This window comes from Electrona antarctica, assembly GCF_951216825.1.
Source record: "Electrona antarctica genome assembly, chromosome: 20".
NCBI lineage: Eukaryota > Metazoa > Chordata > Actinopteri > Myctophiformes > Myctophidae > Electrona > Electrona antarctica.
In genome coordinates, this window is record NC_136801.1 from 35,488,966 (window position 1) to 35,502,823 (window position 13,858).

General features: G+C 46.3%; 1 protein-coding gene across 1 annotated transcript in view; it reads left to right on the forward strand.

Annotated features, from left to right (window-relative positions):
- The window catches only part of prkdc (protein kinase, DNA-activated, catalytic subunit), a 96,582-nt gene that overhangs the window by 34,530 nt on the left and 48,194 nt on the right, over nucleotides 1-13,858 (forward strand). The window contains exons 32-44 of the mRNA XM_079490291.1: nucleotides 1,058-1,293; nucleotides 2,665-2,873; nucleotides 3,240-3,375; nucleotides 4,617-4,775; nucleotides 5,707-5,910; nucleotides 6,451-6,548; nucleotides 6,948-7,038; nucleotides 7,519-7,623; nucleotides 8,334-8,501; nucleotides 10,966-11,096; nucleotides 11,969-12,179; nucleotides 13,218-13,396; nucleotides 13,600-13,768. Coding sequence (XP_079346417.1) covers nucleotides 1,058-1,293; nucleotides 2,665-2,873; nucleotides 3,240-3,375; nucleotides 4,617-4,775; nucleotides 5,707-5,910; nucleotides 6,451-6,548; nucleotides 6,948-7,038; nucleotides 7,519-7,623; nucleotides 8,334-8,501; nucleotides 10,966-11,096; nucleotides 11,969-12,179; nucleotides 13,218-13,396; nucleotides 13,600-13,768 — 2,096 coding nt within the window. The remainder of the gene's footprint in view (nucleotides 1-1,057; nucleotides 1,294-2,664; nucleotides 2,874-3,239; nucleotides 3,376-4,616; nucleotides 4,776-5,706; nucleotides 5,911-6,450; nucleotides 6,549-6,947; nucleotides 7,039-7,518; nucleotides 7,624-8,333; nucleotides 8,502-10,965; nucleotides 11,097-11,968; nucleotides 12,180-13,217; nucleotides 13,397-13,599; nucleotides 13,769-13,858) is intronic.

Consider the following 13,858-nt stretch of genomic DNA (forward strand, 5'->3'; position numbering starts at 1 on the left):
TGTGGGTTTGGCAGTGGTCATCGTTGCTGGCGACGATGCCACTGTAGATGACTATGAAGCCCGATTCTGGCGCCACATACCATGCCACAGTGTGGACATGTGAGGCTTGGATCAGGAGGCTGAGGTGGTACTGGAACATCACGGAGGTGTCTTTGCTGGCGCCGTGCCATCCTTTGCTGCGTGCGGTTTTCCTCAAGGTTCAGTTTTCTGAAATAAATATTTTCATGATTTTTCAAAAATAGCAGACCTACAAGCTCGTAGCGCGCCACTCGGTGGCGCGCTATGAGCTTGTAGATCTGCTATTTTTCAATAGCTGTCGACCTCACAGCTAGAAGGTCCTGGGTTCGATTCCTCGCTGTGGGAGCTGGGGGCGTGTTCCCTCCTCCGCGTCCTCAGTGCCCATACCCGAGGCCGGAGTTGGCGAAAGGGCCTTTCTGTGTGGAGTGGGATAAAAATTATTTAAAAAAAAAATAAGGACTGAGGCTGATTCTTAAAAAAAAATTCTTCCAAATCCAATAGTTTTCTGAAAAAACGTATTATTTTCTATGTCAGTGGTGCTCAACCTTTTTCATGTCAAGGACCCCCGGAAATATCTGTATTTGGCCGCGGACCCCCATCTGAAAATACTTTGTTCCGGGGGCCCCCCAGAAGCAAAGATAGGAGTTAAAAACGTTCGCTCTGAAAGAATATATAGTAAAAGATTTGCACTACAATTTCACGGTTTAAAAAAAATAGCAGATCTACAAGCTCGTAGTGCGGCACTCAGTGCCGCGCTATACGTTTGTAGATCTGATTTAATTGAACATTGGAACGTTACAATTTGCATTTCTGTTTTGCTTTTTAGGCTTCGTAATCACAACTTGCACAGGGCAGATATGACACGTAACGTAAATATATATACAGTGTTGAGCTTCTTTTTTTTTACGCTTGCGTTGTCGCACCCCTCATGACCGGACCTGGAGCAGACCATGTGGTTGATCCAGGCGACATCGTCTGTGTTAACCACTGCCCATCTGAAAGTATACGTTTACTAGTTTCTCCTTCCCGTCTTCCCAAGGCTCTAAAGAACAGTCGAGCTTCCTGAAGGCCGTCAGCTTCTTTCTGAGCGAGCTGGCCACCCGGGAGCTGTCGGCGGCCGAGAGCTGCTTCCCCCTGGGCCAGAGGGAGAGCTCGTCCTCCCACTACAGCCCCAGAGAGCTGGAGCAGTACAACTACAGCAAGTGCACCATCACCGTGCGCCTGCTGGAGTTCAGCACCATGGTCCTGGGCAAGTGTGACCAGGACGTTTGGAAGGTATATATACCCAAAGGAAAGGGTCTCTCCAAGAGTCTCTAATATTTACTGCAACTCTGTTTCCTCAACTGTTCTATCAATTACTTTTTCGATTAACACTATTTTTACCGGGTGATTTTTCAGAATATAGGCGCTAGAGTGCCGAGCAGATTTTACTCTGAAAAAAAAAACGCCTTTGACTCCCCCCCCCCCCAAAACCGGGAGATGAAATTGTTCCATTACTACCTTGAGCTAATAAGTCTGATCTCTCTTTAGAAGCGTTAATATTCCAAACGAGATGCACAATGAAGTCAGAAATTAGGACAGAACATCGCCGTTTTGATCAAAACCATGGAGACCGCCGTAGATCTATGCCGTAGTAGAGAATAGCAAGTTTTGTCGGCCCGTAAACAAGGAAGTGGCGCTGAGCAAGGCGTTGCTTAGCAACGGTCGCTGTCAAAAAAATGGATTTTAGCAACCGCGTTTTATATCATTAACCCATTTTGACCTGAGATCAGATTCTAAAAAAAAAATCTTCTACATCCTGACAGTTTTCTGAAAAAGCTATGTTTCTATATCAGTCGTTCTTCGATTTTTCAATAGCTAAAGCATAACGTAATGCTAACACCAAAATGGGTTAAAAAGGACCTAAAGAAGCGTATACACGTCTGAGACACCCTGCGGTTTTATTTGAGAGGACGTGTATACACGTCCTTAGCATCCTAAGTTAACATTATTTTTGCCGGGGAATTCTTCAAAATAATGTCACTAGAGTGCCAGCAGATGAGGCAGATTTTACTCTGAAAAGCCCCGGGAGGCATAATCTTCTGTTCTTACCTCGCGCTGGTACACCTAAAGTCTCTCTAGAAGCGTTTATATCCAAACGAGATGCTTCCGGAAGTCAGAAATGAAGACAGAACATTGCCCCTTTGGTCAAAACCCTAGATTTATAATTACTAGCCCTTACCCGTTGTGAGATATTGCCGCAGGGGGTACTGCGCCCTGAGCGCATTTTTAATTCACTAATAAATTCATTATTAATCTATAATTTGTTAAATTGGAAAAAGGGCTTCGTTAAGACCTCCATATTATTATGGTCAATGCCTGTGTGAAAAGCGGGAGTGATTGGTGCAGGCAGTGAGGAGCTACGGCAGTGTTTCTGACACACATTCAGACAGACACACAGACACACATTCAGACATTTGGTTAATTATAGTATGATGATATGATGATGATGAGCCATTCTAATGTAGCTGTAAACAAGGAAGTGAACGGCAGTGCGCATGCGTGAAACACAAGGAGTACGCCGAAGAAGGAAAGGCCAACCAAAAATGTAATTCTTACATCAATAAAAGTCGATTACAACTTCAGTACGATCAACTCTCTCCACAGCTCCTGGAGCCGGATGTTTTCGCCCCCGTGTTCTTCGAGCTGACGGCCCTGGCGGTGTGCCAGCCGTCGGCGGTGGGCTTCAACATGGCCGACGTGGAGGTGATGAGGAACCTCCCGGAGGTGTGCGTGCCGCTGCTCAGAGCCCTGACGAGCTCGCCCTACCGCGGCCGCATGGAGGGCAGCCTGCGCGCCAGACTCTCGCGCAAAAGGTACCGTGGATTAGAAGTTCTCAGTCGTTTGGATTCGAGTTCTCCGGTATTCTTTCATACATAATATCTCGACTGTGGCTCAAGAGGTAGAGCAGGTCGTCCAATGATCCATGGGTCGGCGGTTCGAATCCCGGCTCCTCCTGTCTACATGTCGAAGTGTCCTTGGGCAAGACACTGAACCCCAAATTGCTCCCGATGTGCTGGTTGGTGCCTTGCATGGCTTCCGCCGCAATCGGTGTATGAATGTGTGTGTGAATGGGTGAATGTAATGCACAATCTATGTAAAGTGCCTTGGATAAAGGCGCTGTATAAATGCACCATTTACCATCTCTGGGTATAATATATCATGGTATAATATGTCCTCAGTGTGGAGCAGCTGTGTGCTGTGGACCTGTATCAGAGCAGCACTCTGGGCACCAACGACCACCACATGGAGCTGGTTCTGTCTGCCTGCAGTCAGATCCACAAAACGGACCTCCTCGACTCCATTCTGGACAGCCAGGTAACTCACACAACATAAGACTCCATCATTCTGGACAGCCAGGTAACTCACACAACATAAGACTCCATCATTCTGGACAGTCAGGTAACTCACACAACATAAGACTTCCATTCTGGACAGCCAGGTAACTCACACAACATAAGACTTCCATTCTGGACAGCCAGGTAACTCACACAACATAAGACTATCATTCTGGACAGCCAGGTAACTCACACAACATAAGACTTCCATTCTGGACAGTCAGGTAACTCACACAACATAAGACTCCATCATTCTGGACAGCCAGGTAACTCACACAACATAAGACTTCATCATTCTGGACAGCCAGGTAACTCACACAACATAAGACTCCATCATTCTGGACAGCCAGGTAACTCACACAACATAAGACTTCATCATTCTGGACAGTCAGGTAACTCACACAACATAAGACTCCATCATTCTGGACAGCCAGGTAACTCACACAACATAAGACTTCATCATTCTGGACAGCCAGGTAACTCACACAACATAAGACTTCATCATTCTGGACAGCCACGTAACTCACACAACATAAGACTCCATCATTCTGGACAGCCAGGTAACTCACACAACATAAGACTCCATCATTCTGGACAGCCACGTAACTCACACAACATAAGACTTCCATCATGCTGGACAGCCACGTAACTCACACAACATAAGACTCTATCATTCTGGACAGCCAGGTAACTCACACAACATAAGACTCCATCATTCTGGACAGCCAGGTAACTTGCACAACATACAGTAAGACGGTGGATTGAACATCTACAGTCAGGTAACTTACAGTAAGACGGTGGATTGAACATCTACAGTCAGGTAACTTACAGTAAGACGGTGGATTGAACATCTACAGTCAGGTAACTTACAGTAAGACGGTGGATTGAACATCTACAGTCAGGTAACTTACAGTAAGACGGTGGATTGAACATCTACAGTCAGGTAACTTACAGTAAGACGGTGGATTGAACATCTACAGTCAGGTGGCTCAATGTTCACAGGGCTTGTATTGCAATGGTTGGCACTAAATTATACCATGTTAAATCTGTTTTGAATGTATTTGTCACTGCTTTTTGCCATGAAGATAATTGTGTGTAAGTGTTGCTGTTGTTGCTGTTTTGTTGTTTATGAGACTAAAGACACATTTCCACATTGTGGACAATACATGAAACTATAACTAACAAACTAACAAGTCAAGTTGCTGTTTCTGTGCGCTACAGGACTCGTCCTATGCAACGTCCCTGGGCTCCCAGCTGCTGATGACCGTGTACAAAGGCATAGCGCCCGGAGAGGAGAGGAAAGCTCTGCCCTCCCTGGACGTGAACAGCAGGAGGCTGGCAGACGGCCTGCTACAGCTGGCCTTCTCTCTCAGTCAACAGGTAACTGGATGTGAACAGCAGGAGGCTGGCAGACGGCCTGCTACAGCTGGCCTTCTCTCTCAGTCAACAGGTAACTGGATGTGAACAGCAGGAGGCTGGCAGACGGCCTGCTACAGCTGGCCTTCTCTCTCAGTCAACAGGTAACGGGCTCTGGACCTTATTTTGCAGTGGTCGGAAAATACTGCAATTTTACGCTTGCTGAAAATAGCCAATCTACAAGCTTATAGATAGGCTTATAGATATATTTTCAGCATGCAGCCAAGTGTAACATTACTGGATCTCTTGTCCACTAGTCCCTTGCAAATATTTTAGTCGTTTATATCTTGTTGACAAAATTGCCAGTATATTTAGTCATAGTTTTAGTCATCACCTGCTTAGGTTTTATTTCGTTTTCATGTCGTTTTCGTCAGTGAAAAAAGGCAGTCGACGAACATTTTTCGTGATATAGTTTTAGTTGACGAAATCAACACTGTCCTCTCTTCTCAGGACCGTACTCAAGTTACACTATTATTGCACTTATCAGATTGAGGGAACATCGGGCTGAGGGACCATAGGGTCCGTTTTGGAATGAGGGAACATCGGGCTGAGGGAACATAGGGTCCGTTTTGGAATGAGGGAACATCGGGCTGAGGGAACATAGGGTCCGTTTTGGAATGAGGGAACATCGGGCTGAGGGAACATGGGGTCTGTTTTGGAATGAGGGAACATCGGGCTGAGGGAACATGGGGTCTGTTTTGGAATGAGGGAACATAGGGCTGAGGGAACATAGGGTCCGTTTTGGAATGAGGGAACATCGGGCTGAGGGAACATGGGGTCTGTTTTGGAATGAGGGAACATCGGGCTGAGGGAACATAGGGTCTGTTTTGGAATGAGGGAACATAGGGCTGAGGGAACATAGGCATGACCCCCTCTCCTCGTACTTCCTCTCCAGCGTGAGCAGCTGGTGGACCTGCTGCTGAACTCCATCATGCTGTCCGTGCCGCTCTCCGGGAGTCACAGCAACAGCTTCCTGAGCTTCTCCCACGGGGAGTACTTCTACAGCCTCTTCCAGAGCACGCTCAACAAGGAGCTGCTGAAGCACCTGACCACCACCGTGCCACACCTCATGAAGGCTGCGGCGCACAACCCCGGCATGGTACGTATATAGGACCTCTTCTCTTCTCTTCTCTTCTCTTCTCTTCTCTTCTCTTCTCTTCTCTTCTCTTCTCTTCTCTTCTCTTCTCTTCTCTTCTCTTCTCTTCTCAACATGAATACAATTGTATTTATCAACAGAGGGTATGCGTGTGACCATCATCATCATACCCGGAAGTTATGCGGGAACGCCTACTGAGTGTCAAAAAAAATTCTGGCCTTGACAGGCCTGTACAGTCCATACATCCAAACCGAAAAGTCCGAAAAATCTGATTGCATTAAATGATGTTAAACGCACTTTGCCACTCGATTTGCCACTCACTTTATGCTTTATGTGCATACCCTCTATTAGTTTCCAATTTTGTATTTATTTTTTATAAATGATATGTCGTGTTTCTCACTGCGCTGTAATGCAATGTAATTTTGTAAGACAAAAATATGTTCCAGTGTCTTTCTTTTGTATAAAACCGGCAGGACTTTTTTGGGGGGGGCGGGGCCTGGGGCTTCAGTTCCAGTTCGGCTAACCAACCTTTTGTGTGTCCAGGTGAGCGTGGTGCTCAACGGCATGTTGGACCACAACTTCCGCGAGCGCTCGCTGAGGAAGAGCCAGGGCGTCCGGCTGGTGGAGGAGGTGCTGTCCAGGTGGGTTGTCACTACTGCCACCGTTTACACATTTAATTGTGGGCGGCTGTGGCTCAGGAGGTAGAGCAGGTCGTCCAATGATCCCTGGGTCGGCGGTTCGAAACCCGGCTCCTCCTGTCCACATGTCGAAGTGTCCTTGGGCAAGACATTAAACCCTACATTGCCTCCAATGAGTCGGTCGGTGTAAGCTTGCCACCATCGGTGTGTGAATGTGGGAAGTGAGGACGCTGGCGTCGACTGTTTGCCGCTTCACTTCCCAATGTATGAAAAAATTAACCATTGTAAAGCGCTTTGAGCACTTGGAAAAGCGCTATAAAATGCAATTCATTATTATTATTAATTTAACCCGATTTAGACGATTTCAGTATTGATTGTGACAACCCTGCGTGTCATGTGCAGGTGGGACTGCCTGCAGCCGTGGTGGGGAACCAACGCTGCCACGGCAGAGAGCAAGACCTCCACTCTGCTGCTGCTCTCCAAGCTCTTACAGGTATTACCCCCCTCCCACTCCACCCCAAAAGAGGGCTCATGCTGCTGACCTGTACAAGCTCACAACGCGTCGCGCTGTGACGCGTTGTGAGCTTGAAGATCTGCTATTTTCAGCATGCAACCAAGCATACAAATGCCTTGTTTTTTAGTTCTACTGGATCTCTTCTCCACTAGTTCCCTCCCTAACATTTTAGTCTACTGTAGTTTTTATTGGTTGACGAAATTGTCACTATTTTTAGCCTTAGTTTTAGTCATCATAGCTTAGTTTTTATTTCGCTTTTATTCCGTTATCCTCTGTGTAAAACGGTAGTCGACGGGCATTTTTCGTCATAGTTTTAGTAGACAAAACCAACACTATTGCTCTCTCTTTAGATCGACTCCTCAGTGTGCTCTGACGTTTCTTTCACTGCTTTCTCTCTCTCTCTCTCTCTCTCTCTCTCTCTCTCTCTCTCTCTCTCTCTCTCTCTCTCTCTCCCCCCAGATCGACTCTTCCGTGTGCTCGGACGTCAGCCACAAAGCCTTCAGAGGAGTGTTCTCCACCTTCACCTCTCTGCTGGTCGACGTGGCGCTGCCTCTGAACCTCAAGGTAACAGCAAAACTAGAGCAATATAACACAACACCACCCTTCCACCACCCATTAACTAGCTTATGGCCAGCCTAATTAACAGTGGATTGTGCCTTCTTCCTGCACTATTCATATGTTTAATTCGTCATTTTAATGCCAATAGAAAAATCTGTGATATACACACTATATCTATTTTAACACGGCAATCCTATAGTATATTATACCCAGTCCTGATGGTGGCGGTAACGTCACCATTATGCCGATTTTGACCAAATAGAGCGAATCTGGCGATGTCACTTCCGGTTTGAGGAACAATAACATCCGGTACTAGCTTTGGACTGTGCAGCACTATCAGATGTCCGGGATGCTAAGCTATCATCGTATTTTTTATAACTAAGTCAAATTAAGCTCTAATCAAGCCCCAAATATCGCATTTTACGCAGCGATGCACATAAAGACCGTGCGGGTGCGTGATCGACCGTGCACGCGCAGATTTCGGCCGGTTTTAGGTAGATTACATCGGCCGTTAGCCAAACAAGCTAAAAGTTGCTACATTTTGTTTCATTAAGCCCCCGATTATAGGGAATTAAACGCTCGCGTCAATTACGTCAGTGGCCATAAGGGATTTATTGATTCATCGCGTCAATTACGTCAATAGCCATAAGGGGGTTAAGACCTGAAGCCGATTCCACATAATAGTTCTCACACTCCCCATGCCTGTCTGTGTTCAGAGCCAGGCCCTGCTGGTGTTGCCCTTCTTCACGGCGCTGCCCGAGGATCCCCTGGCTGACCTGCGGAGGGCCCTGGAGGCCCTGGTGGCCTCCCACTTCCCCATGCAGTCCGACGAGTTCCACCCGGGCTCCCTGCAGCGCAACAACTACATGGACTGTGTCCGCAAGGTGAGTGACCTGCAGGGGGTGCTGTCGGGACCTTCACCACCTGTAAAGCACAGAGCCCATAGAAGGATAGAGACTGATCTGGCGCAAAGCTCCGCCCCCCCCGCTATTCATGTCAGTGGAAGTTGCTCAGTGGTGTTTTGAAGCACCCGGAAGGACCGTCTCAGAACGTCTACTTCCGCATTTGACTACCAAATTTTGGTGGTCAAATGCGGAAGTGCAACCGAGCGCTCAATGTTAAAGCCCAGCTGCACGGGGTTTCATGAATCCACGGGTCCGCTTGTAGTCCGTCCTCTTACCACTAGGGCCCAGTGCTTCAACGTTGGAGCGCCTCACTGGCCCCTTGACAGAGCCCAATGGGCTGTGCACGCTATTTTGGGGTCCCTTCCCTACTTCCTTCTCAGGTGTTACCGATGATACTAATGAAGGCTCTGTTCCATTTTGGTCAAACAGAGTCAGGGTCCATTTGGTTCCATTTGTACACTCTCAGAGTTATGGGGGTCCTTGAAATTAAAAGGTTTGAGAACCACTGCACACTAAATGGAACAGAGCCTTCATTAGTATCACCTTAACACCTGGAAGTAGGAAGAGTTATTCTGTGCATAGAGCCCATTCTGATGTGGTGACTGGCTGCAGCTTGGGTCTGGGCATTCTATCAGATCCTTGCTGTCGGGCAGAAACCTCATTTCGGGTTTTTTGTTTTTCATAAATGAATGCCGTAGTTGATGATACTACAGCGTCACACGCACTTATCAATATTAGCAGATCCGCAAGCGTTTTGAGCCTAGATGCCTTGGAGCTGTCACAGAGCTACAGGTATGGTTTCTCTCTTTCATCTCCTAGATGCCTTGGAGCTGTCACAAAGCTACAGGTATGGTTTCTCTCTTTCATCTCCTAGATGCCTTGGAGCTGTCACAAAGCTATGGTTTCTCTCTTTCATCTCCTGGATGCCTTGGAGCTGTCACAATGATATGGTTTCTCTCTTTCATCTCCTAGATGCCTTGGAGCTGTCACAAAGCTATGGTTTCTCTCTTTCATCTCCTGGATGCCTTGGAGCTGTCACAATGATATGGTTTCTCTCTTTCATCTCCTGGATGCCTTGGAGCTGTCACAATGATATGGTTTCTCTCTTTCATCTCCTAGATGCCTTGGAGCTGTCACAATGATATGGTTTCTCTCTTTCAGCTCCTAGATGCCTTGGAGCTGTCACAAAGCTATGGTTTCTCTCTTTCATCTCCTGGATGCCTTGGAGCTGTCACAATGATATGGTTTCTCTCTTTCATCTCCTAGATGCCTTGGAGCTGTCACAATGATATGGTTTCTCTCTTTCAGCTCCTAGATGCCTTGGAGCTGTCACAACAATATGGTTTCTCTCTTTCAGCTCCTAGATGCCATGGAGCTGTCACAACGATATGGTTTCTCTCTCTTTCAGCTCCTAGATGCCATGGAGCTGTCACAACGATATGGTTTCTCTCTCTTTCAGCTCCTAGATGCCTTGAAGCTGTCACAACAATATGGTTTCTCTCTTTCAGCTGCTAGATGCCTTGGAGCTGTCACAATGATATGGTTTCTCTCTTTCAGCTCCTAGATGCCTTGGAGCTGTCACAATGATATGGTTTCTCTCTCTTTCAGCTCCTGGATGCCTTGCAGCTGTCACAATGATATGGTTTCTCTCTTTCAGCCCCTGGATGCCTTGGAGCTGTCACAATGATATGGTTTCTCTCTTTCAGCCCATGGATGCCTTGGAGCTGTCACAATGATATGGTTTCTCTCTTTCAGCTCCTGGATGCCTTGGAGCTGTCACAATGATATGGTTTCTCTCTTTCAGCTCCTGGATGCCTTGGAGCTGTCACAATGATATGGTTTCTCTCTCTTTCAGCTCATAGATGCCTTGGAGCTGTCACAAAGCTATGGTTTCTCTTTCAGCTCCTGGATGCCTTGGAGCTGTCACAACAATATGGTTTCTCTCTTTCAGCTCCTAGATGCCTTGGAGCTGTCACAATGATATGTTTTCTCTCTTTCATCTCCTGGATGCCTTGGAGCTGTCACAACGATATGGTTTCTCTCTTTCAGCTCCTGGATGCCTTGGAGCTGTCACAACAATATGGTTTCTCTCTTTCATCTCCTGGATGCCTTGGAGCTGTCACAACGATATGGTTTCTCTCTTTCAGCTCCTGGATGCCTTGGAGCTGTCACAACAATATGGTTTCTCTCTTTCATCTCCTGGATGCCTTGGAGCTGTCACAATGATATGGTTTCTCTCTTTCAGCTCCTAGATGCCTTGGAGCCGTCACAATGATATGGTTTCTCTCTTTCATCTCCTGGATGCCTTGGAGCTGTCACAATGATATGGTTTCTCTCTTTCAGCTCCTGGATGCCTTGGAGCTGTCACAACGATATGGTTTCTCTCTTTCAGCTCCTGGATGCCTTGGAGCTGTCACAATGATATGGTTTCTCTCTCTTTCAGCTCCTGGATGCCTTGGAGCTGTCACAAAGCCCACTCCTGCTCAAACTCCTGGCGGAGATTCTGTGTCGAGACGCTAAGCAACACATCATGGAGGAGAACTTCCAGACGTGCTTCCAGCGGATCGCTAGGCGGTCAGTAAAAGTCCTTCGTTTATTTCCAAAAGGCATTATGTTTCTTTTGCTGTTCAAATAAGTGTTAAATAGCTCTATGTTGTGATTGTAATCATTGCTATAGAGTGTTTGTTCTAACAGTGTTAAATAGCTCTATGTTGTGATAGTAATCATTGCTATAGAGTGTTTGTTCTAACAGTGTTAAATAGCTCTATGTTGTGATAGTAATCATTGCTATAGAGTGTTTGTTCTAACAGTTTTAAATAGCTCTATGTTGTGATAGCAATCATTGCTATAGAGTGTTTGTTCAGTAACAGTGTTAAATAGCTCTATATTGTGATGCTACTCATTGCTATGGAGTGTGTGTTCAGTAACAGTGTTAAATAGCTCTATATTGTGATAGTAATCATTGCTATGGAGTGTGTGTGTTCAGTAACGGTGTTAAATAGCTCTATGTTGTGATAGTAATCACAACATAATCATCATTTTTTTTCCAGAATAACATTTGTAATAAACCAAGCCGTTTGTAAATCTGTCAAGATTTGAACGAGTTAAAGAGTATTTTAACCCATTTAGGCCTGACCTCGAAATAAAAAAAAAAACTTCTAAATCCTCCAGAATAGCAGACCTACAAGCTCGTAGTGCGCCACTCGGTGGTGCTATGAGCTTGTAGATCTGCTATTTTTCAATAGCTAAATTATAACAATGTTTAAAACACCAAAAGGAAGTTGTTTGAGCAGATCACCACCGACCATTACCATAGAACGCACCAGAAAAGTTCACCGTAGCAAGATGGCCACCGGTGAACGCCGCCGGAGACTAGCCTTTATATATTATGTCTATGCTCAAGCCCCCTTTTGATGTCTATACGTGTGCACGTGCGCGTGGAGCAGGTCGAGCGCAGAGCGACAACTGCAGCTGCTGTGCGCCGTGTACCAGGTGCTCCAGCAGGGGGAGCTGTTGCCCGTGGCCTCCATGATGGCGGCCATGACGGACAGAGTGCTGCTGCCGCTGGCTTCCCACTGCGGCGCCGAGGCCCTGGAGAAGTTCTACGTCCAGAACATCTCCTCCGCCATGGACATGCTGCTCACACGCTTCACCAAGGTTGGTGTCACCAGCTGCCAGCAGTATGCAGTGTCGGGCAATATTACCCAAGAGAGTAATGCTACTTATTACATATTACTGCTTAACCCATTTTGGGCCGGGAACCCCTTTTGGTGTTAGCATTATGTTATGCTTTAGCTATTGAAAAATAGCAGATCTACAAGCTCATAGCGCGCCACAGAGTGGCGCGCTTACGAGCTTGTAGGATTCTGTAGGATTCTGGCCGATCCACACGGTCACGACTCTTTTCTGTTCTGGCCCCACAGTGGTGGAATGAACTCCCCACTGATGTTAGGACAGCAGAGTCACTGCCCATATTTCGCCGCAGGTTGAAAACCCACCTCTTCAGGAAACACTACCCTTCCTCTCTGCCTGACCTACTTGTTGTTAACTAGTTGTACGAACGCTTGTTTTCTATTGTTGTATTGTTTATTGGATCTTGTTTAGTCGATACACTTAATTGTTTTAGCTCATGCTCATTTGATTTAGCCATTTTGTCTCATCTGGTTAAGGAAATAGGTAGCTGATATATTGCACTTTTACCTTAGCGCTAGGTATACTCTTGGTTGCTTGTTTTTGCAGAAAATGCACTAAAGACTTCTGGTGATTAGTAGTTTTTGTTCCCTACCTATGTTGAATACACTTATTGTAAGTCGCTTTGGATAAAAGCGTCTGCTAAATGACTGTAATGTAATGTAATGTAGGTCTGCTATTTTTGAAAAATCGAAGAACGACTGACTTGGAAACATAGCTTTTTCAGAAAACTGTCAGGATGTAGAAGACATTTTTAGAATCTGATCTCGGGTCAAAATGGGTTAAACAAGTAATAATATTATGTTATTACTTGGAATCTAGAGTAATATATTTACTGTACCCTGCCCTATCTTTCTTCGTTCTAATTATTTGTTCGGCCCAAACAATTGTGTTTATTGTCTACGGGTTGTCACCATCCGAGTTAGAATCGGCCTCAGTCCTAAATGGGATTTTGATTCACACACACACACAAAAACAAGTTACAAAGTGTGTGTCTCTTCCCAGTTCAACCCGGGCGCGTTCGAGGTCCAGCTCCTGAAGAAGACGGGCTGCTACAAGCTGACGGAGCTGCTGTACTCCAGACTGCCCAAGGACCAGGTGTACTCCAAGGACTCCCTCATCAACCAGGCCTACTGCCGCACCGACACGACCGAGGGCAACGAGCTGTCCAAGGCCTTGATCAAGTAGGGTTTTAACACGCTCTGTGTCAAATCACCATTTCCATTGACAAAATCAACTGTAAATCTAAATTTGATTGTCGACGGAAATCTCATTTAGATGACTAAAAATGTGAATAAAACTAAATGTAATTTTATTCAAAAGACCATGGCTAAAACTAAATCCAAATTTGCCGTAAAAACTTAACACTGCATATCATTCGATTCAGGGCGAGTTTCGAGGCGTTCACGGAGAACATGGGCGGCGAGCACCATCTCCTGGAGGTCCGCCGGCGCTACCACTGCGCGGCGTACAACACCGCCATCGCCGTCATCAGCTGCAGCTTCAGCGAGGCCAAGTTCTACCAGGGCTTCCTGTTCACGGAGAAAGCAGAGAAGGTAAAGAGTTCTACCAGGGCTTCCTCTGTTCACAGAGAAACCAGAGAAGGTATAGAGTTCTACCAGGGCTTCCTCTGTTCACAGAGAAAG